We start from the raw sequence: 23,186 nt of genomic DNA on the forward strand, positions 1-23,186 counted from the left end.
AAGGTACATTTTGAAAAACCTGTTTTCGCTTCGTCATTATGGGTTATAGTGTGTAGATTGAGGAAAACATTTATTTTGATCAATTTTAGAATAAGGCTGTAACATAACAAAATGTGGAAAAAGTTAAGGGGTCTGAATAATTTCCGAATGCTCTGTATATCTTTCTATCTACATGCATTTATTTGGGTTTCTATGCTAATTATTTGATTGCATGTTTATTTAAGCCTGCAGCTAGTTCTTTGTTCTTTATTGAATTCACGGACAGAGATTGCTAATGAAACACTAGCTTCCTGAGCAGGCACATTGACATTTACAGTATTAGTTGGCTTGGCTAGTCAACTGTAACATTGGCGAGCTTTCAATAGTTAACTCTCCATATGATCAAGACCATTCATATTGCATGCTGCATATTTCAAGTGCACTCGAAAACCGATATCTTATTTCAGTCTTTGGGAGCTAACGTTAGATCCTCTTAACACACTGAAAGCAGATCAGAGGCTGTGTTTCCATCTTAGAAGCAGGCCATTGGCTGCCTTCATCAAGAGGGGTATGTGCAGGAGTTCTAATTGGTTCCAAGTTTAGCAGTTTGCAAGTTTTCCTGAAGACTTTTGAGATTATACTTTTTCAAATGTACTTTTTTGGAAGAATTGAAGGTGACAACAAATTTTACAGTAATCATAAGAATATTTCATTGTCGTATACAAAAAATCAGCTCCTCCCTCGACGTAGATCGAGCAACTTCACTGTTTTCGGTGTCAGCCCACTACCTACTAGCCTATGTGTCTAATTCTTCCTCTGTACTTTGTCCTCCCAGCTGGCAGGGGGCGTGGTGATGGCGGTGGGCATCTGGACGCTGGTGGAGAAGAGCGACTACATCAGCCTGCTCTCCTCCGCGACCTACGCCGCCTCCGCTTATATCCTAATCCTTGCCGGGGCCATCGTCATGGTGACGGGAGTGTTGGGCTGCTGCGCCACCTTCAAGGAGCAGAGGAGGCTGCTGAGAGTGGTAAGTGTTGACCCTTAATTATGCACAGACGTTTGCATGAACACGCGTTCACTCACACACACACACGGGTGACACAAGTGGAAACTCTGTCCCAACCAGGACGCAAACTCCCAATCCTCCACACCGTAACACAACATGAAACTTTATTTGCCACGTGCACAGGATACAACGGGTGTAAAACATTAGTCAAATTCATTCTTACCTTGAGAGCTCTTTCCCAACAATGTAGTGATAATAATATAGATCATATATATATATATTTTTTTTTTTTCCCCCCCACCTTTATTTAACCAGGTAGTCCAGTTGAGAACAAGTTCTCGTTTACAGCTGCGACCTGGCCTAGATAAAGCAAAGTAGTGCGACACAAACAACAACACAGAGTTACATATAGAAAAAACAAACGTACAGTCAATAACACAATAGGGGGGGGGAAAGTCTATATACAGTGTGTGCAAACGGCATGAGGAGGTAAGGCAATAAATAGGCCATAGTTGCGAAGTAATTACAATTTAGAAATTTAACACTGGAGTGATAGATGTGCACATGATGATGTGCAAGTAGAAATACTGGTGTGCAAAAGAGCAAAAACGAAATAAGAACAATATGGGGATGAGGTAGGTAGATTGGATGTGCTATTTACAGCTGCAGCGATTGGTTAGCTGCTCAGATAGTTGATGTTTAAAGTTAGTGAGGGAGATAAATCTCCAACTTCAGCGATTTTTGCAATTCGTTCCAGTCATTGGTAGCAGAGAACTGGAAGGAAAGGCGGCCAAAAGAGGTGTTGGCTTTGGGGATGACCAGTGAGATATACCTGCCGGAGCGCGTGCTACGGGTGGGTGTTGTTATCGTGACCAGTGAGCTGAGATAAGGCGGAGCTTTACCTAGCAAAGACTTATAGATGACCTGGAGCCAGTGGGTCTGGCGACGAATATCTAGCGAGGGCCAGCCGACGAGAGCATACAGGTCGCAGTGGTGGGTGGTGTATGGGGCTTTGGTGACAAAACAGATGGCACTGTGATAGACTGCATCCAGTTTGCTGAGTAGAGTGTTGGAGGCTATTTTGTAAATGACATCGCCGAAGTCGAGGATTGGTAGGATAGTCAGTTTTACGAGGGTATGTTTGGCGACGTGAGTGAAGGAGGCTTTGTTGCGAAATAGGAAGCCAATTCTAGATTTAATTTTGGATTGGAGATGCTTAATGTGAGTCTGGAAGGAGAGTTTACAGTCTAACCCGATACCTAGGTATTTGTAGTTGTCGACATATTCTAAGTCAGAACCGTCCAGAGTAGTGATGCTAGTCGGGCAGGCGGGTGTGGGCAGTGATCGGTTGAAAAGCATGCATTTAGTTTTTACTAGCGTTTACGAGCAGTTGGAGGCCACGGAAGGAGTGTTGTATGGCATTGAAGCTCGTTTGGAGGTTTGTTATCACAATGTCCAAAGAAGGGCCAGAATGGTGTCGTCTGCATAGAGGTGGATCAGGGAGTCACCCGCAGCAAGAGCGACATCGTTGATATATACAGAGAAAAGAGTCGGCCCGAGAATTGAACCCTGTGGTACCCCCATAGAGACTGCCAGAGGTCCGGACAACAGGCCCTCCGATTTGACACACTGAACTCTATCTGAGAAGTAGTTGGTGAACCAGGCGAGGCAATCATTTGAGAAACCAAGGCTGTTGAGTCTGCCGATGAGGATGTGGTGATTGACAGAGTCGAAAGCCTTGGCCAGGTCGATGAAGACTGCTGCACAGTATTGTCTTTTATCGATGGTGGTTATGATATCGTTTAGGACCTTGAGCGTGGCTGAGGTGCACCCATGACCAGCTCGGAAACCGGATTGCACAGCGGAGAAGGTACGGTGGGATTCGAAATGGTCAGTGATCTGTTTATTAACTTGGCTTTCGAAGACTTTAGAAAGGCAGGGCAGGATGGATATAGGTCTGTAACAGTTTGGGTCATGAGTGTCACTCTCTTTGAAGAGTGGATGACCGCGGCAGCTTTCCAATCTTTAGGGATCTCGGGCGATACGAAAGAGAGGTTGAACAGACTGGTAATAGGGGTTGCAACAATGGCGGCGGATAATTTTAGAAAGAGAGGGTCCAGATTGTCTAGCCCAGCTGATTTGTACGGGCCAGGTTTTGCAGCTCTTTCAGAACATATGCTATCTGGATTTGGGTGAAGGAGAAGCTGGGGAGGCTTGGGCAAGTAGCTTCGGGGGTGCGGAGCTGCTGGCCGGGGTTGGGGTAGCCAGGAGGAAAGCATGGCCAGCCGTAGAGAAATGCTTATTGAAATTCTCGATTATCGTGGATTTATCGGTGGTGACAATGTTTCCTAGCCTCAGTGCAGTTGGCAGCTGGGAGGAGGTGCTCTTATTCTCCATGGACTTTACAGTGTCCCAAAACTTTTTGGAGTTAGAGCTACAGGATGCAAATTTCTGTTTGAAACAGCTAGCCTTTGCTTTCCTGACTGACTGCGTGTATTGGTTCCTGACTTCCCTGAAAAGTTGCATATCGCGAGGACTATTCGATGCACAGGATGTTTTTGTGCTGGTCGAGGGCAGTCAGGTCTGGAGTGAACCAAGGGCTATATCTATTCTTAGTTCTACATTTTTTGAAAGGGGCATGCTTATTCAAGATGGTGAGGAAATTACTTTTAAAGAACGACCCGTCATCCTCTACCGACGGGATGAGGTCAATATCCTTCCAGGATACCCGGGCCAGGTCGATTAGAAAGGCCTGCTCGCAAAAGTGTTTTAGGGAGCGTGTGACAGTGATGAGGGGTGGCCGTTTGACCGCGGATCCATAGCATATGCAGGCAATGAGGCAGTGATCGCTGAGATCCTGATTGAAAACAGCAGAGGTGTATTTGGAGGGCAAGTTGGTCAGGATAATATCTATGAGGGTGCCCATGTTTACGGATTTAGGGTTGTACGTGGTGGGTTCCTTGATAATTAGTGTGAGATTTAAAATAATCAAATATAATTAAAAAAACACAAGTAAGATATAAGTTGAAGAAACACAAGAATGCTAGTGTATATAGATGTCAGAGCCAGTACCTTTATTCAATATGCAGGGATACTGGGGTGGTTGAGGTAGGTTTATACATAAAAGTGACTGGTAGTAGGATATACATGGAAACAGGTCTGAAAAGTGACTGGTAACAGGAATATATAAATACTTATGGTAATATACTAATGGTATTATATACATGTAAACTGGAGTGATAGTGACCAGTAGCAAGATATGGTAAATACTAATGGTTATGGAAATCAATAATCTATGAACAGCTGTGTAATGGTAGTAATACATCTCATCAATAATAATTTTAGCAGCAGCGTAGCTGTGAGGGGGTGTGTGCATGTGGGTGTAAGTGTGTGGCGTCAGTAATGGGTGTTTTGAGTAAGAGTGACAGGGAAGGTGTGTGTGTGTCTGAGTGGGTAGAGACCTGTGGATGGGCATAGTCAGTGTGGATAAGCTGTGGGAGAGGGAGAGCAGTAGCTGTTAGCCATTTTAAGTCTTGTGGCCAGGGGATAGAAGCTGTATACTAGTCTGTTGGTCTGTGCCTTGATGCACTGGTACTGCCTGCCGGATGGGAGCTTGGAGAACAGTCCATGTCTCAGGTGGCTGGAGTCTTTGGCAATTTTCCGGGCCTTTCTCAGACACCACCCGGCATGTACATCCTGGATGACTGGGAGCTCACCCCCAGCGATGCGATGGGTTGTCCGCACCACCCTCTGGCACTGCCTTGCCTTCTCCATGACTGTATTGGTGTGAGTGGACCATGTTAAGTCCTCAGTGATGTGGACACAGAGGAACTTGAAGCTCTTGACTGTCTCCGCTGCGGCCCTGTGGATGGGGGATGTACACACCCACGGTTTTCTGTATTCCATGATCAGCCCCTTGGTCTTGCTGACGTTGAGAGAGAGGTATCCGATCTCCTCCTTGTAGGCTGTCTCATCGCCGATGATGATCAGGCCTACCACCATCGTGTCGTCAGCAAACTTGATGATGGAGTTGTGTGTGGCCATACAGTCGTGGGTAAACAGGGAGTACAGGAGGGGGCTAAGCACACAGCCCAGGGCAGCCCCAGGTTGAGGGTCAGCATGGTAGAGGTGTTGTTAGCTACTCTCACCACATGTGGTTGGCCCGTCAGGAAGTCCAGGATCCAGTTGCGGAGGGAGGTGTTCAGTCCCAGGGTCCCGAACTTGTTGACGAGCTTGGAGGGCACTATGGTGTTGAACATTGATTGAGCTGTAGTCGATGAACAGCATTATCACATAGGTATTCCTTTTGTCCAGGTGGGAGAGGGCAGTGTGGAGTGTAATTGAGACTACATCTTCTGTAGATGAGCGGTATGCAAATTGGAGTGGGTTGTCTGGGATGATGGAGTTGATGTGTGCCACAGAAGGAAAGCGAGCTCTCAGAAGGAGATCACAGAAGGAGAGAGCTCATAGGAGAGCACAGAAGGAGAGAGAGAGAGCTCATAGGAGAGCACAGAATGAGAGAGAGAGCGCTCATAGAAGGAGAGTACAGAAGTAGAGAGAGAGAGAGCTCATAGGAGAGCACAGAATGAGAGAGAGCTCATAGGAGAGCACAGAATGAGAGAGAGCTCATAGGAGAGCACAGAAGGAGAGAGCTCATAGGAGAGCACAGAAGGAGAGGGCTCACAGGAGAGCACAGAAGGGGAGAGAGAGGGCTCACAGAAGGAGAGCACAGAAGTGGAGAGAGAGCTCACAGAAGGAGAGCATAGAAGGGGAGAGAGCGCTCACAGAAGGTGAGCACAGAAGGGGGGAGAGAGAGCGCTCACAGAAGGTGAGCACAGAAGGGGAGGGAGAGCGCTCACAGAAGGTGAGCACAGAAGGGGAGAGAGAGTGCTCACAGAAGGTGAGCACAGAAGGGGAGAGAGAGCGCTCACAGAAGGGGGGCACAGAATGGGAAAGAGAGCGCTCACATAAGGAGGGGTCTGGTATGAGCACAGTCCATTCTTCTGGGCAGAATTGACAGGGAGGTGGCACAGAGAGTGGAGGGAAACTGTTTTCCTTCCAAACAGACAAAATTTATACCACTGGCTGACTCAGAAAACCCCAGAGGCAATGAACGGAGAAACTGACCTCATACTCTGACTGGCCAGAGCCCTACAAGGCTGTCATAGACAGAGCAGAACTGTGCTGGAAGCAGAGGCAAACTTAAAGGGGTAGTGCACCCAAATTAGATAATTTGTTGTTTTCCTCACCTTAGAAGTAATTCAATGTGAATGGGTTATGAATGACCGTCATTCACAATAACACTTTCATTACTATCCTGTGGTGGCCATAGAAAATATTCACATTGATTACTCTAAAGCAATAGGTGGTAAGGTGCCCTTGTCTCAGAATGACAAGAATACCCTGAATACTTTTTTTTTCTTTTAGACATGGTGCAAATGAGGTCTAGATCAATGCCTGCTGACAACATGTTGCCAAATAATTTTAGGTCGGTGAGGAACAGAACTAGGTCAACAGAGCCTGTGTGGTGCGTCTGGTTTCTCAAAATTTGAATTCAAGTGATATCTAGGTATTCACATAGGACAATTGTTTTCCATATCAAGTCGAACATGGAATTTTGAGGAAACCAATACTAACACCTCAATGACTTTAGTTATTTAGTAATAATAAGATCTCTATCCAGTCCTTACCCTGACCTTTTGAGCGTTATATTCCTTAGTGAAGGTACAAGGGAGGAGTAGTTGAAACGGCCTAATTCAGTATTATTCATTCACATTGGGTAAGGTTTCTCAAACGATTTTGTTATCAGCTCCTGTTCTAGATGGGCCTCTACTCTATGTCCACGTTTGATCCCAAACATATGCTGTGGCTTTTGTGTGTTTGAGTGTTGGAATGCAGAGCGCATCCCAAGGAGTTACGATTAGGCCGATGAATCATGCTGAAGGAATGAACTTGTCAGGAGGGAGGGAGGGGAGAGATGGTTAGGAAGGAAAAGAGAGAAGAGGGGTGTGAGTCTGTGTGTGAGTCTGTGTGCGTGCGAGTAACTTAACCATGTTCCATAAGGGCGAGACGACTGTCAAATCGGTCTTCTACCTCCGATGTCTTGCCTCTCAGCAGCTATGTCACAGCGGTGTGTGTGTGTCTGTGTCTCTCTCTCTCTCTCTCTCTGTGTGCGTGTTAGGGTTGGGAGATGTCAATCTTTGTCCTATCGTGATTATGTACCAATAAAACATTGTGATATACAATGCTATCGCCCCGTATTGGCCAACCCCCCCCCCCCCCCCCAAATGTATTTATTTATTTATATTTTAAAGTTTAAAAAAAAAAAAAAAAATATTCAGTTGGGCTACAGTGAGGAAATCGAATGGAACTGGACGAATCTTGATGGAATATGTTGTTGAAAACCTGGGCATTGGCTAAGTGCAGGCATATATTTTCTAATATTGCTTTCTGGTGGAGGTGTGTCCCCATAGAGCGCGTGTATGTGTGGTGTGCTGTGATGGAGTATTGACTGTCTGATGAGGAATAGGGCAATCTTACCGTAGTTATGTGGGCTGGATAGAATCAATCTACCACAGAGCCAGATCTACAGTATACAGTTGAAGTCGGACGTTTACATACACCTTAGCCAAATACATTTAAACTCAGTTTTTCACAATTCCTGACATTTAACCCTAGTAAAAATTCCCTGTCTTAGGTCAGTTACGATCACCACTTTATTTTAAGAATGTGAAATGTCAGAATAATAGTAGAGAGAATGATTTATTTCAGCTTTTATTTATTTCATCAAATTCCCAGTGGGTCAGAAGTTTACATACAATCATTTAGTATTTGGTAGCATTGCCTTTAAATTGTTTAACTTGGGTCAAACGTTTAGGGTAGCCTTCCACAAACTTCCCACAATAAGTTGGGTGAATTTTGGCCCATTCCTCCTGACAGAGCTGGTGTAACTGAGTCAGGTTTGTAGGCCTTCTTGCTCGCACACGCTTTTTCAGTTCTGCCCACAAACTTTCTATAGGATTGTGGTCAGGGCTTTGTTATGCCGACTCCAATACCTTGACTTTGTTGTCCTTAAGCCATTTTGCCACAACTTTGGAAGTATGTTTGGGGTCATTGTCCATTTGGAAGACCCATTTGCGACCAAGCTTGAACTTCCTGACTGATGTCTTGAGATGTTGCTTTAATATATCCACATAATTTTCCTACCTCATGATGCCATCTATTTTGTGAAGTGCACCAGTCCCTCCTGCAGCAAAGCACCCCCACAACATGATGCTGCCACCCCCGTGCTTCACGGTTGGGGGGGTGTTCTTCGGCTTGCAAGCATCCCCCTTTTTCCTCCAAACATAACAGTTCTATTTTTGTTTCATCAGACCAGAGGATATTTCTCCAAAAAGTATGATATTTGTCCCCATGTGCAGTTGCAAACCGTAGTCTGGCTTTTTTTTTATGGCGGTTTTGGAGCAGTGGCTTCTTCCTTGCTGAGCGGCCTTTCAGGTTATGTCGATATAAGACGAATTTTACTGTGGATATAGATACTTTTGTACCTGTTTCCTCCAGCATCTTCACAAGGTTCTTTGATGTTGTTCTGGGATTGATTTTCACTTTTCGCACCAAAGTACGTTCATCTCTAGGAGACAGAACGCGTCTCCTTCCTGAGTGGTATGACGGCTGCATGGTCCCATGGTGTTTATACTTACGTACTATTGTTTGTACAGATGAACGTGGTACCTTCAGGCTTTTGGAAATTACTCCCAATGATGAAACAGACTTGTGGAGGTCCACAATTTTTTTTGAGGTCTTGGCTGATTTCTTTTGATTTTTCCCATGTCGTCAAGCAAAGAGGCACTGAGTTTGAAGGTAGGCCTTGAAATACATCCACAGGTACACCTCCAATTGACTCTAATTATGTCAATTAGCCTACCAGAAGCTTCTAAAGCCATGACATCATTTTCTGTAATTTTCCAAGCTGTTTAAAGGCACAGTCAACTTAGTGTATGTCAACTTCTGACCCACTGGAATTGTGATACAGTGAATTATAAGTGAAATCTGTCTGTAAACAATTGTTGGGAAAATGACTTGTGTCATGCACAAAGTAGATGTCCTAACCGACTTGCCAAAACTATAGTTTGTTAACAAGAAATTTGTGGAGTGGTTGAAAAACGAGTTGATGACTCTAACCTAAGTGTATGTAAACGTCCGACTTCAACTGTATATATGACTGGTCTACCGTCTTCAGAACTGGTTAATAATTTCTTTATTTGCCTCATAAAAAATAATAATAATATTGTTTTCAAAAAGAAAAGAGAACCACATTTCTGGGATCTTTTATTTCTACTCATGAAACATGGGGCCAACACTTTACGTTGCGTTTATAGATTTTTTTCAGTGTATAAAATGTATGGCTCTCCTATTCTCACTATTTTGCCCACTCCCATTCAAGGCTAGAACTACCTATTTTTTCTAGTGTTTCTAATGCTTCGATAACGATACTCCATTATTTACTGCAGGGCGCCAGTCAAGTTCAAATAAGCCAAACCATCGTCTGTCATATCACGATGTCGTCACCATCGACGATGATTGACAGCCTATTCATTAGCCTACGCTATCGTAATATCGCCCAACCCTAGTGTGTGTCTTCAACACCATTGTGGCCACATCAACAAGCATTGATCATTCTACTTCCTCACCATTCAAGCTCAGAGCCACTTTGAGAAAAGACAAAGACCAACTCCACTTAACACCAAAGATCAGCGGTGAGCCAGGAGAATTGGGTCAAGGTTTTCCCCGATTTTTATCTCCCTGTCTGTCTAATGCTAAAGGAACTTGGCGGTGAATGCAGACCTGCCCATGCCCTACCTCTGATGTGTCTGCTCAAATCAGATAGGAGATTTAACTCTAATCTAACTCTGGCCTCCTGTGCTCAGCCCCCTCCTGTACTCCCTGTTCACCCATGACTGTGTGGCCATGCACGCCTCAAACTCAATCATCAAGTTTGCAGACGACACAACAGTAGTGGGCTTGATTACCAACAACGACGAGACAGCCTACATGGAGGAGGTGAGGGCACTCGGGGGGGGGGGGGGGGTGTCGGGAAAACAACCTCTCACTCAACGTCAACAAAACAAAGGAGATGATCGTGGACTTCAGGAAACAGCAGAGGCAGCACCCCCCTATCCACATCGACGGGACAACATCTCGGACAAACTAAAATGATCCACCCACACAGACAGTGTGGTGAAGAAGGCAGAGACCCGAGGACAGTCAGGCGGTCACTCAGACCTGTGGACAAACAGACCCAAACAGGCCCGTGCTGGTTTGGATCTGAGAGACCCGTTCAGATCCGAAAAGTAGAAAGAGCAAGAAAGAAACCAACTTCGCGCTGCCAGCAGAATCAAGAAACAAGCGATAGGGTATTGAGCAAATTATCCACAGTTACGTGTCCTTAAAAACTGCCTGTAAGAAATTCCCCAAAAACGATTTGTTGTGTTTTGATATGTAGTATATTCAAAACTTTATGGCCTGTTTTATTGGTTTTTACTTTCCTAAAACAATAATTATCCACCTTACGGTTCAGCTGAAATTGAGCACTGAATGCATCAGGGCATTGTATGCATGGTGTCTACTGGCCTAGTCGTCCACTGTATGATATTTATATTAGAAAAGTAAATATAAAGGAAGAGAAGCTTAGGCCTATAGCCCAAGGGGCTGAGAGAAAGATAGAGATATGCCTGCGGCATGTTCCTGACAACGACATGGATTCTTTTTCCTGCCGTTACACTGAGTGTACAAAACATTAAGGACACCTGCTTTTTCCATGACATGGACTGACCAGGAGAATCCAGATGAAAGCTTAAGTGCCTTTGGATGGGGTATGGTAATAGGTGCCAGATGCACCAGTCGGTGTCAAGAACTGCAAAGCTGCTGGGTTTATCACGCTCAACAGTTCCTCGTGTGTATCAAGAATGGTCCACCACCCAAAGGACGTTCAGCCAACTTGACACAACTGTAGGAAGCATTAGAGTCAACATGGGCTAGCTTTCGACAGCTTGTAGAGTCGATGTCCCAACGAATTGAAGCTGTTCTGAGGGCAGAGGGGGGAGGTGCTCCTAATGTTTGGTATACTCAGTGTATATGCATACAGAAGGAGGCTAATTCGTGAATTTTCGGTCAGAATATTGTTATAAAGATGAGCATTTATATTGTTAGATTATATGCATAGGCATCCACTATGATATTAATAATACAAAAATAAATATAAAGGAAGAGAAGTTTAGGCCTATAGCCCTAGAGACCGAGAGAAAGGTGGAGATATGCCGGAGGCATGTTCCTGACAACGACATGGATTTCTTTATCCTTGTCAAATAAGCTACTTCTGCTATACAGATATACAGTGCATTCGGAAAGTATTCAGACCCTTTCACCTTTTCCCCCCAAAAAATTACGTTACAGCCTTATTCTAAAATTGATTAAAATGTTCGTTTTTTTGCTCATCAATCGACACACAATACCTCATAATGACAAAGCAAAATCCATTTTTTTTTGTGCAAATGTAATAAAATAAGCTCACATTTACATAAGTATTCAGACCCTTTACTCAGTTCTTTGTTGAAGGAACTTTGGCTTAGATTAGAGCCTTGAATCTTGGGACGCTACAAGCTTGGCACACCTGTGTTTGGGGAGTTTCTCCCATTTAGTCTCTGCAGATCCTCTCAAGCTCTGTCAGGTTAGATGGGGAGCGTCGCTGCACAGCTATTTTCAGGTCTCTCCAAAGATGTTAGATCGGGTTCAAGTCCGGGCTCTGGCTGGGCAACTCAAGGACACTCAGAGACTTGTCCCGAAGCCACTCCTGTGTTGTCTTGACCGTGTGCTTAGGGTTGTTGTCCTGTTGGAAGGTGAGTCTTTGCCCCAGTCTGAGGTCCTGAGCGCTCTGGAGCAGGTTTTCATCAAGGATCTCTCTACTTTGCTCCGTTCATATTTTCCTTGATCTTGACTAGTCGATCCTGACTGTCTCCCAGTCCCTGCCGCTGAAAAACATCCCATGCTGCCACCACCATGCTTCACCGTAGGGATGGTGGAAGGTTCCCTCCAGACGTGATGCTTGGCATTCAGGCCAAAGATTTCAGTCCTGGTTTCATCAGATCTTGTTTCTCATGGTCTGAGAGTCCTTTAGGTGCCTTTTGGCAAACTCCAAGCGGGCTGTCATGTGACTTTTTTACTGATGAGTGTCTTCCGTTTGGCGACTACCATAAAGGCCTGATCGTTGGAGTGCTACAGAGATGGTTGAGATGCTGAGAGAACTCTGGAGCTCTGTCAGAGTGTACCATAACAAAATCTGGGAACAAACGGGTCTGAATAATTTTCGAATGCACTGTATATGCATACAGAAGGAAGCTATTTCTTACATTTTCTATCGGAATATTTTATAAAGATGAGCATTATATTGTTAGATTAAAGGAGTAACTCTGGTAGGCATAAAACATTCTTTCTCAAGTTCAACTGTTGAAGTCAGTTGGAGCGCTGGTTCACACTGCCTTCATAGGCCTGCAGTAATAATAGCCTTACCACACATAACCTTCACAAAAGTTTCTTACTTTTGGTATTACCCTAATTAAGGAAAATTGTTGTTTATAGGGAAAATAAGAACAGGTTATTATATTTCAGCATTAAATCATTTTTAATTTCGCCATCTTTGGTTTTTCCTTTTCATTACAGTGAGAACTTAACTAGAGGTCGACCGATTAATCGGAATGGCCGATTTTAATTAGGGCCGATTTCAAGTTTTCATAACAATCGGTAATCAGCATTTTTGGACACCGAGTATGGTCGATTACATTGCACTCCACGAGGAGACTGCGTGGCAGGCTGACTACCTGTTACGCGAGTGCAGCAAGGAGCCTAGGTAAGTTGCTAGCTAGCATTAAACTTATCTTATAAAAAAACAATCAATCTTATCATAATCACTAGTTAACTACACATGGTTGATGATATTACTAGTTTATCTAGCTTGTCCTGCGTTGCATATAATCAATGCAGTGCCTGTTAATTTATCATCGAATCACAGCCTACTTTGCCAAACGGGTGATGTACCTAACCATAAACATCAATGCCTTTCTTTAAAATCAATATACAAGTATATATATTTTTAAACCTGCATATTTAGGTAATATTGCCTGCTAACATGAAATTGTGTCACTTCTCTTGCGTTCTGTGCAAGCTGAGTCAGGGTATATGCAGCAGTTTGGGCTGCCTGGCTCGTTGCGAACTGTGTGAAGACCATTTCTTCCTCACAAAATTAAAACAGTTTCACACCGTAATTAATTTTCCAGAATTGTACATAATTATGACATAACATTGAAGGTTGTGCAATGTAACAGCAATTTTTTGACTTAGGGATGCCACCCGTTAGATAAAATACAGAATGGTTCCATATTTCACTGAAAGAATAAACGTTTTGTTTTCGATATGATCGTTTCCGGATTTGACCATGTTAATGACCGAAGGCTCATATTTCTGTGTGTTATTATATTATGATTAAGTCTATGATTTGATATTTGATAGAGCAGTCTGACTGACCAGTGGTAGGCAGCAGCAGGCTCGTAAGCATTCATTCAAACAGCACTTTCCTGCATTTGCCAGCAGCTTTTCGCTGTGCTTCAAGCATTGCGCTGTTTATAACTTCAAGCCTATCAACTCCCGAGATTAGGTTGGCAATACTAAAGTGCCTATAAGAACATCCAATAGTCAAAGGTCTATGAAATACAAATGCTATAGAGAGAAGTAGTCGTATAATTCCTATAATAACTACAACCTAAAACTTCTTACCTGGGAATATTGAAGACTCGTGTTAAAAGGATCCACCAGCTTTCATATGTTCTCATGTTCTGAACAAGGAACTTAAACGTTAGCTTTTTTACATGGCACATATTGGACTTTTACTTTCTTCTCCATCACTTTGTGTTTGCATTATTTAAACCAAATTGAACATGTTTCATTATTTATTTGAGGCTAAATTGATTTTATTGATGTATTATATTAAGTTAAAATAAGTGTTCATTCAGTATTGTTGTAATTGTCATTATTACAAATATATATATATATATATATATATATAAATCGGCCGATTAATCGGTATCGGCTTTTTTTGGTCTTCCAATAATCGGTATCGGTGTTGAAAAATCATAATCGGTCGACCTCTAAACTTAATTTGGCCTAAGGAAATGGCTCAAGAATGAAATATAACAATTGTTGCATATTTAAAGATTTGGCCTATATTGCAGCAATTAAACAAAGGTGAGTGCCTATAGGCCTACCCCACAAATAACAACAATAGGCTAATTATATTTATTTTACAACTGGCCTACTTTTAATGTATCTTTTTATAAATACAGAGCACAAAATTGAAAAGACAGTTCAAACTTAATTTAGCCATCGAAAATGTCTCGACAAAATAAAACAAATCACTTTTTGCATATTTAAAGAACAGCTTTAGATTCATAAATAGGCCTACAATAATATTAATACAAATAATAATAGTAATAATAATAATGATATCGAATAATAATGACAAATGACAATGAATACGAAAATAAAAAAAAGTTATAAAATTGCATATAAGATGAATAGCGAGTTGCACACAGTCTATTTGGCCGCGCCAACGTTCTTCTCATCTTTTTCCACTACAACATTAAAACTTGTCCCTCACGGGGGACACTCCACTTGTCGGCTTCTTTTCACTATACTCTTTCTCCTCTATCTTTCATTTTACTTCAGTGAAAAAGGCATCCATCTTCACAATCAATAGTAGCCTAGGCCAAGGCTCCTTTCACTTGCGCGCTCTCTCTACTCAGCACCAGGGGCACATGAGGTGAGCAGCTGGAACCAGTTTCAGCCGGACATAAGCTATACGTTTTATTGAGTTGCAATTGGCTGACATAACAAGCTCGCACAGTTCTCATCACCTCACACATTAAATTAACAGAGGACGGGTCCAACCGGGTCCAGTCGGTCAATACTTTTGAATTGCACATACCCGAGAGCCGTTGCAATTATATCAGACCCGACCCAGGTCTGAAACAAAAGTCAGAATTCAAGACCCGCACCCGCTCGGCTCCTTGGTCGAATCATGGAATTTTGGGTCTTTTGGACCTGTGAAGACCTCTAATATGACCCCAAGCTAATACCAAAAATGTTCATACTTTAGCAATGTTAACTTTTTTTGCAAATTACAAGTGGCAAATTCATTATTAGCCGTATCGGCCTGTATTGCATAAAAAACATTGTATAAAGAAGATGAGCAAATCCATGATTTAGTTTTTATTCAAAGTTTCCAGATGCACAACAATAGATCATCAAACCGCCACCGCCCACATCTCAACATCCTAGTATTTCTGACTAGGAAATGTTCTGTGCTAGCAGTAACATTAGTCTTCCCGTCCTATTTATGTTGTGCAATGTGGCAGTCATTCTCCTGTCCTTTGCATAGGTTCGGTTATCAGGCCTAGGCTTCTTCTTGGCATCCCCTGGTCTGATGTTAGCCGGCTCTTTGGAGGTCTGTGGTGTAGATGTAGTTATTTTGTCTTAAATGCATATGCCCTTTGACTTCTGGACCGAAAGAAACCATATTTGGTTAAATATTCATTGAATCAAGGAACCTCAATACCTTCCTTACGATAAGTTTCCATTGGAATTTTGCCTTGAGTGAGAAATAGTTTTGTTGCATTCAGAACTGAACTCCATTCAAACCTCCATTCAGAACTCCAGGTTAGGGAGACATTTTGAGGTCTGCGTGGCTGATCTGTGGTGGTTATAATTCAACACTGCCAGCAATGAGGATAGAAGGCCAAACATTTAGCAGTTGCATAGCCAACATGGAAATGTGATTCTGGAATAAATAAAAAACAGATTCAAAATTGAATCCCCTCTGGAGTACTACAGAGATCACCTCTATACACATCAACACTTGCTATTCATGGGTTGCATGTTTGTCTCGATAAACGTTCTGTTAAAAACTCATGCCTGACTGAACGTTCTAGTCAATGCAGATATTTAAAAAAGAGGAAAATAATTTAGTATGAGAACCCTTTGTCATCATTGTGATGTCGCCAGATTGTCTGTAGATGCAGTTTTTTGTTTTATTTAACCTTTATTTAACCAGGAGAAGCCCGTTGAGACCCAGTCTCTTTTTCAAGGGAGACCTGGCCAAGAAGGCAGCAACAATCAATACATTACAGAATTAAAACATACAACAACATGATCCAGCCTCTGTAACAGAGTCGCCCATCAATATTTTAAATTCATTCATAACATTCATAACATATCTAGATGAAGCATGGATTGTAGATTATTCCATGCGTCTGGTGCACAAGAAGAGAAGGCAGTCTTGCCTAATACTGTGTATGTCCTGGGGACTTTAAGTAGGGTAACTTTAACTAGCTAACGTTACCATTGCTAGCTATTTTTGACAAACAAAGTTGTTTCCTATTAATTATTTACCTTCTTTAGCAATGTCATCATATTTTCAGGCCACTATAGCTAACTAGTGTAATTAGCCCCACTTGACTTTCAGGCACCACTATAGCTGAGGCTAAATATAAATGCTGAAGCTAGCTAAATACATTGCATGGGCCGAAATTGACCTATGAAGATGATATAATTTGTCAACATAATTACACCACAGACTGCATAGCGAATTCATGTGGCAAAAGTAGGCTAGCAAAGTAGGCTAGATTCTACAATGTTCTACAATGTGTCAAAACGTGTCAAAAATCTATAACCTAGCACTCAACGTGTAAAAAATATCTACCCTAACACTTTGTTGGAACATAGTACAATTAACGTTAGATGACCAGCTCAATATCTACACTGAGTATACCAAACATTAGGAAGACCTTCCTAACATTGAGTTGCAGGGGGGGCTACACACACACATGTTTGATACACACAGGAAATTGTTGATTGTGATTTTTGATACACACAGGAAATTGTTGATTGTGATTTTTGATACACACAGGAAATTGTTGCTTGTGAAAAACTCAGCAGCGTTGCAGTTCTTGACACAGACTGGTGCGCCTGGCACCTACTACCATACCCCATTCAAAGGCACTTAAATCTTTTGTCCTTGGTTAAACTTTTTTTCTCCATCCGCTCCGTAGCTAATGTCATCCATGCTTGTTGGCCTTGACCTGGGGTCTAAAGATATCATGTAATCTTGAAATCATTTTATTCTCTAATCCTTGCCACTTTATTATGGCCATTTTAGAGCTATTTGAATGAACAATACTTAAATATTGTACCTTTTTTAAAGGGGATTTTGGGAACAAATACACGCCCATGCAGGCAAAGGACTGTTCACACATACTCACACACTCCTTTACGTAGTAACTCTGTGCACTTCCAACCCAATAACAGATGTTTCCCATGATTCTAACCATAGCTTGGACCCAGAGGGGTTGTGATAACTTTATGCCTTTTCATAACTGATTTTGTATATTCTCCTTACCAACTTCTTAAACTTAGCTAACCCTTATCATCAAAGAGGAAACAGCCAGTTGTCAAAGGAATACTTCGGGATTTTGGCAATGAAGTTGAACTCGTGGATACAATTTGTGCAGTATGTCTCTGCATCCAGTATGAAGGAAGCTAGTTCGTTTCGGGAGCCAATGCTAACTAGCGTTAAGGCAATGACTGGAAGTCTAAGGTAACAGCTACCATGCTAGCTGTTACCATCCATTGATTTCCAGTCATTGCGCAATACATGTTACCATTGACTTCCAGTCATTGTGCTAACGCTAGTTAGCAGTTACGCTAATACTAGTTAGTAACTTCAAACTGCACGCAGAGACATAAAAATTGTACCCACGAGTTCATCTGGCTTTGGCTCTTCATTGCCAAAATCCTGAAGGATCCTTTTAAGGGCAGCATACTGTTTGTACAGCTCCATTGACATCTCACCACATAATCAATACGCCACAAATTAAAACTATGATTGGCAAACATTCTTAGTCCATTTTTCTCAAAACAACAACAGTGACCCCACAACCACCAATCGACTGCTCTGATATATTTAACTCCAGCTCATCTAAATTGGATTTGCCTGTTTTAACTGTGAAGTCCATAGACCGAGGTCCAGGGGATATCCATTTCAACCTAATCCCCTACCTTTCATTGTCTCCCCACAGTACTTTGTCTTGCTGCTGTGTATCTTCCTGCTGGAGATCCTCGCCGGTGTCCTGGCCTACATCTATTACCAGCAGGTAATGAATGACTTGACTCACCACCTGATTCCATCGCCAGTAACACTATCTATACCCAGAGCCTGACCAGAGACAGAAGAGTGTATGTTTGTAAAAACTGAAACCACAACAAGGGAAGGTTCACGGATAATGTCCCAGTCTCTCTCTTTCTCCATTGTTGCTTTTCTCTCTCTCTCTCCCGCTCTGCTTTCCCATGCCTGCCACCTCTTGTTGTAGCATTTCTGTAGTGTGATGATATCACTACGATGTGATTCCCACTACTCTCCTTGTTACTACTATATACCCCTGCTGTGTAGACGTTTGACCTGCAGGAATGTTATCTTACCAGCTTGGTGTGTTTCATTTGAACTCTCTGTGTAATTGTCTGCTCATGTTCCTTTGGCCTTTCACCCTGTTTTCATCTCACTGCTGCAGTGTTTCCCACGCTGTCAACAGGTCAAATAAAAACCTATTCTATTTCTCTCCCCCCTCCCTCCCCTGTTCATTTATTCCCTTTATCTCTCCTTAACGTTCTGACTTGGCTCTACATGCTGTGGTTGTCATAGAAACTGTGAACCAGCTAGATGTAGGCCTATGCTCTTACCCGAGTGCCAAAGTTTTGCGCTACGGTTATAAATGAATGAAAATCTACTTCCTCTTACCTTTATGTATATCATTTCCTCTTTCCTCAAGAGGAGTTCTTTCTGTAATTACAGTTTTAGCTGTTCTAGCCCTTTTGATACAATGGATCATTCTATTAAATCAACAATGAGATGCATTACATTCCTTCAAGTGTTATTCTACTGACAGAAGATTCAGTCTTCTGTTTCTATAGTCTGCTGGGTAGCTGTGTTGTAGTCTGACCAACGTCATGTTTACTGTGTCCGTTCTCTCATATCCCCTGTGTCGTGTCTTCCTCTGCAGCTCAATGAGGAGCTGAAACAGAACCTGCGGGAGACCATGGTGCAGAAGTACAAGCAGCCAGAGCAGGAGCACGTCACCAAAGCAGTGGACAAGCTGCAGCACGAGGTAAGACAAGACAAGACAACATAAGCAGACTTGAGGAGTTTGGTTAGAGGTTTTTGGAAATATTAATGTGGGAATTTGTCGATTTTCTCCAATGTGAATTAATAATCAACTTGTTTACGTTCATTGTATCTACTGTTATTTACACTGGCACAGTTGTGTTTTCATTATGCATGGTTACAGTATGTTATAGCCATACATGTAACTCGTCATTATGCAACTTATTTGAAAGATGGCCCATTGTTTTGTATAAGGATTTGGTTCATGAACTGAATATCATTCAGCTTGTCTTCTGAAACAACTGCAAGGCATTTGGAAAAACATCCACCACCCTGTTGTGAAATGCCCTCTCCTCCTCTCTCTTTTCCGCCAGTTTAAGTGCTGTGGCAGCAACAGCTCATCGGACTGGGGCGAGAGCGTGTGGATCCGCACCAGTGAGGCAGATGGCAGGCTGGTGCCGGATAGCTGCTGTAAGACCCAGACTCTGAACTGCGGCCGCAGGGACCACCCATCAAACATCTACAAGGTGGAGGTGAGTGTCAGATACAGAGAGCAGCCAGTGTTGTTGAGTGTTAGTGTGCTTGCAATGCTTAGTGCAAATTCTGCTTGAGTTCAGGTTTGTGAATCAAGATCATAGCTGTGGGAAGTAGTTTGGGGGTGGGTGTGCTGCAATTCCTTTCTTATTCCTTATATTAAGCAAACCAGACGGCACGATTTCCTACTTTTTTTTAAATTTACAGATAGACACGGGCACACTTCAACACTTAGACAATCATTTACTAACGAAGCATTTGTGTTTAGTGAGTCCGCCAGATCAGAGGCAGTACAGATGACCAGGGATGTTCTCTTGATAAGTGCGTGAATTGGACCATTTTCCTGTCTCGCTAAGCATTCGAAATGTAACACGTACTTTTGGGTGTCAGGGAAAATGTATGGCTAAAAAGTACATTATTTTCTTTAGTTGTGAAAATATAAATAGTAAAGTACAGATACCCCAAAAAACTACTTAAGTAGTACTTTAAAGTATTTTTTACTTAAGTACTTTACAGCACTGTAATCTGATAATACATGTGGAATATAAAAAATACTTGCCTGATGTTTTCCAATTTCTTGAAATACTTTGCAAATGCAATTTATTTCTATTTGTAAACTGAAATGGTCTATTCATTCCTTTTAAATTTTAGTAGATGCTCTCATCCAGAGCAACTTACAGTAGTGAGTGCATACATTTTCATACTTTTTCGTACTGGTCACCCATGGGAATCGAACCCACAATCCTAGTGTTGCAAGCGCCATGCTCTACCAACTGAGCCACATCATCATAAACCACTTGATGTCACAATGTGCTCATTTACTGTATTGTGCATTGTTTTTCTTCATGGTGATGGAAAGTCTACAGGTACAAACCTAGATGACCAGCCTATGTACAATACAGTAATGTACATTAAGTGGTTTGTAAGGATGGTAAATTACTGCTGCACAAAACGTGGTTGTTTTCCATGTTATTTGATCAAGAAATACAAATATTTTATTTGATGTGGATGTTTGATGTCTTTGGCCATAACTTTGCACCTTTTGATGTAAATGTTTGAGGGCAGGATTTTGTTCTTTCTAGATTCCATTAGAATGACAATTGCAGGGAAAGGGACATGGCAACAATTATTACAAGTCCAACTATTGAATCCTGCAAGATACTGTTCTTAATTATACAACTACCTTTTTTGACAAAGTGGAGATGCTGAAAATATGTTTTTGCCCACGCTTCAGACGTCTATATCGGTCCACTAATACTAATAAAGGCCCAGTGCACTACTTTAGTAAAAAATATATCTTTTTGTATTATTCATATCTTTTTTTAAGTTCAGATTTTTCAGGGGGTGCTCCATCCCCCTCAGCTCCCCTACTTCCCGCGTCTATGATCAAGATTGAAAGTCATCTTGAAAGTCTCTCTCACACACACAATGTGGTCCTATCTTTCCTCTCTCTCCAGGGGGGTTGTATCACTAAACTGGAGAACTTCATTTTGGACCACCTGAAGATCATTGGAGCGGTGGGCGTGGGCATCGCCTGTGTACAGGTGAGCAAAAATAAGCAATTTCACTGTTTACAGCACAAAGATAACCCACCATTAACATCCTTGCCCTGGTCTCTCGAAATTCAGGGGTAATGGTAGAAGTCTCTCTCTCTCCCTCTCTCTCCCTCAGATTGTGGGGATGGTGTTTACTTGCTGTCTATATCGGAGTTTGAAGGCAGAGCCGTACTGAGAGTAGAACACGAAGAGAAGGAAAGGGGAGGGGTCTAGTCTCTGCCACCCAGTGTCATCATATCCCAGCGACCCCGTTTAGTCATGGGGTCTACCACTGTGCCATGCAAACAGAAGAGGACGATATGTGTAAGGGTCTAAGATGCACTTAGGATAGTGTTTCTTAATCCATTCCCTGGGACCCTTTTGGTTCTAGCCTAGCACTAACTCCTCTGATTCAACAGGGGTTGTATTGGGCTAGAATTCCTAGGGGGTCCCAACTTGGAATGGATAATCAGATTATTTTCAAGATATTACATGCTATTTGATCTACAATGCTCTATATTTTGATAGTCTGCAACAACAGAGCAGTTGGTATATACTAGTGTGATGTAAAGATCAGTGGACCAAAATGGCCCGTGCATGAGAACAGCTCGTCTTAACATTGCAATAATCATGACTGTGGCTTAATGAGCGAGATCTGACCTCTGGGGCCAATTACCACGGCAACACATTTTCTTTATACATCAAGTAGCTATTTATACATTTACACACGTCTTTTACACGGTTTCTCTCAACTTTTTAATTGTTAGTTTATTTTAAAAAATGTTTATCTTTTAATACAAGGGATTTCTCCACTTATGCCAAAGTTGTCGTCAACACTGACTTTGTGTAAAATCGTATCAAACTGACTACTCCTGCAAGCCTTTTTCATGTATACTGAACAAAAATATAAATGCAATAATTTAAAAGATTTTTCTGAGTTACAGTTCATAAAAGGAAATCAGTGAATTTAAATACATTCATCAGGCCCTATTCTATGGATTTCACATGACTGGGCAGGTGTGCAGCCATGGGTGGCCCTGGGAAGGCATAGGCCCACCCACTTGTGAGCCAGGCCCACTCACTGGGGAGCCAGACCCAGCCAATCAGAATGAGTTTTTCCCCACAAAAGGCTTTATTACAGACAGAAATACTCCAACACCCCTCCCCCTCAGACGATCCCACAGGTGAAGAAGCCAGATGCGGAGGTCCTCGGCTGTCGTGGTTACACGTGGTCTGTGGTTGTGAGGCCTGTAGGACGTACTGCCAAATTCTCGAAAACAATGTTGGAGGCGGCTTATGGTAGAGAAATTAACATTAAATTATCTGGCAACAGCTCTTGTGGACATTCCTGCAGTCAGCATGCCAATTGCACGCTCACTCAAAACTTGAGAGAACTGTGGCATTGTTTTGTGTGACAAACCGGCACACTTTAGCATTTTATTGTCCCCAACACAAGGTGCACCTGTGTAATTATCATGCTAATAAGCTTATTGATAATCCTTCCACCTGATAGGTATGGCATATCTTAGCAAAGGAGAAATGCTCACAAACAGGGATGTAAACAAAGTTGTGCACAACATTTCAGAGAAATAAACTTTTTGAGCGTATGGAAAATTTCTGGGGTCTTTTATTTCAGCTCATGAAACACGGGACCAACACTTTACATATTGCGTTTATATTTTTGCTTAGTATATATTCTGATTGTGTGCCTTTTTTGTAGATTTTTTTTTAAAGGATGACGTTTTGCTTTTATTCAAACCATAAATGTTATTTTGTGTATTTAACAGACCAGTAGGATGACTTGATTATATGTAAAATGTGCCTCAAAGACGCAAAAAACTAATAAAACTGCTGTATTGCTGTGTCAGTGTTC

The 23,186-nt window shown here is 42.3% G+C and overlaps 1 protein-coding gene across 1 annotated transcript in view; it reads left to right on the top strand.

Moving 5' to 3' along the window:
• Window positions 1-22,229, top strand: part of LOC120055768 (CD151 antigen-like) — a 39,001-nt gene extending 16,772 nt beyond the window's left edge. The window contains exons 3-8 of the mRNA XM_039003722.1: window positions 815-1,006; window positions 18,166-18,240; window positions 19,144-19,248; window positions 19,619-19,777; window positions 21,236-21,322; window positions 21,450-22,229. Of these exons, the coding sequence (XP_038859650.1) occupies window positions 815-1,006; window positions 18,166-18,240; window positions 19,144-19,248; window positions 19,619-19,777; window positions 21,236-21,322; window positions 21,450-21,509 (678 nt within the window). The 3' untranslated portion in view covers window positions 21,510-22,229. The remainder of the gene's footprint in view (window positions 1-814; window positions 1,007-18,165; window positions 18,241-19,143; window positions 19,249-19,618; window positions 19,778-21,235; window positions 21,323-21,449) is intronic.
• The last annotated feature ends 957 nt before the right edge of the window (window positions 22,230-23,186 follow it).

This window comes from Salvelinus namaycush, chromosome 1, assembly GCF_016432855.1.
Source record: "Salvelinus namaycush isolate Seneca chromosome 1, SaNama_1.0, whole genome shotgun sequence".
NCBI classification, from domain to species: domain Eukaryota; kingdom Metazoa; phylum Chordata; class Actinopteri; order Salmoniformes; family Salmonidae; genus Salvelinus; species Salvelinus namaycush.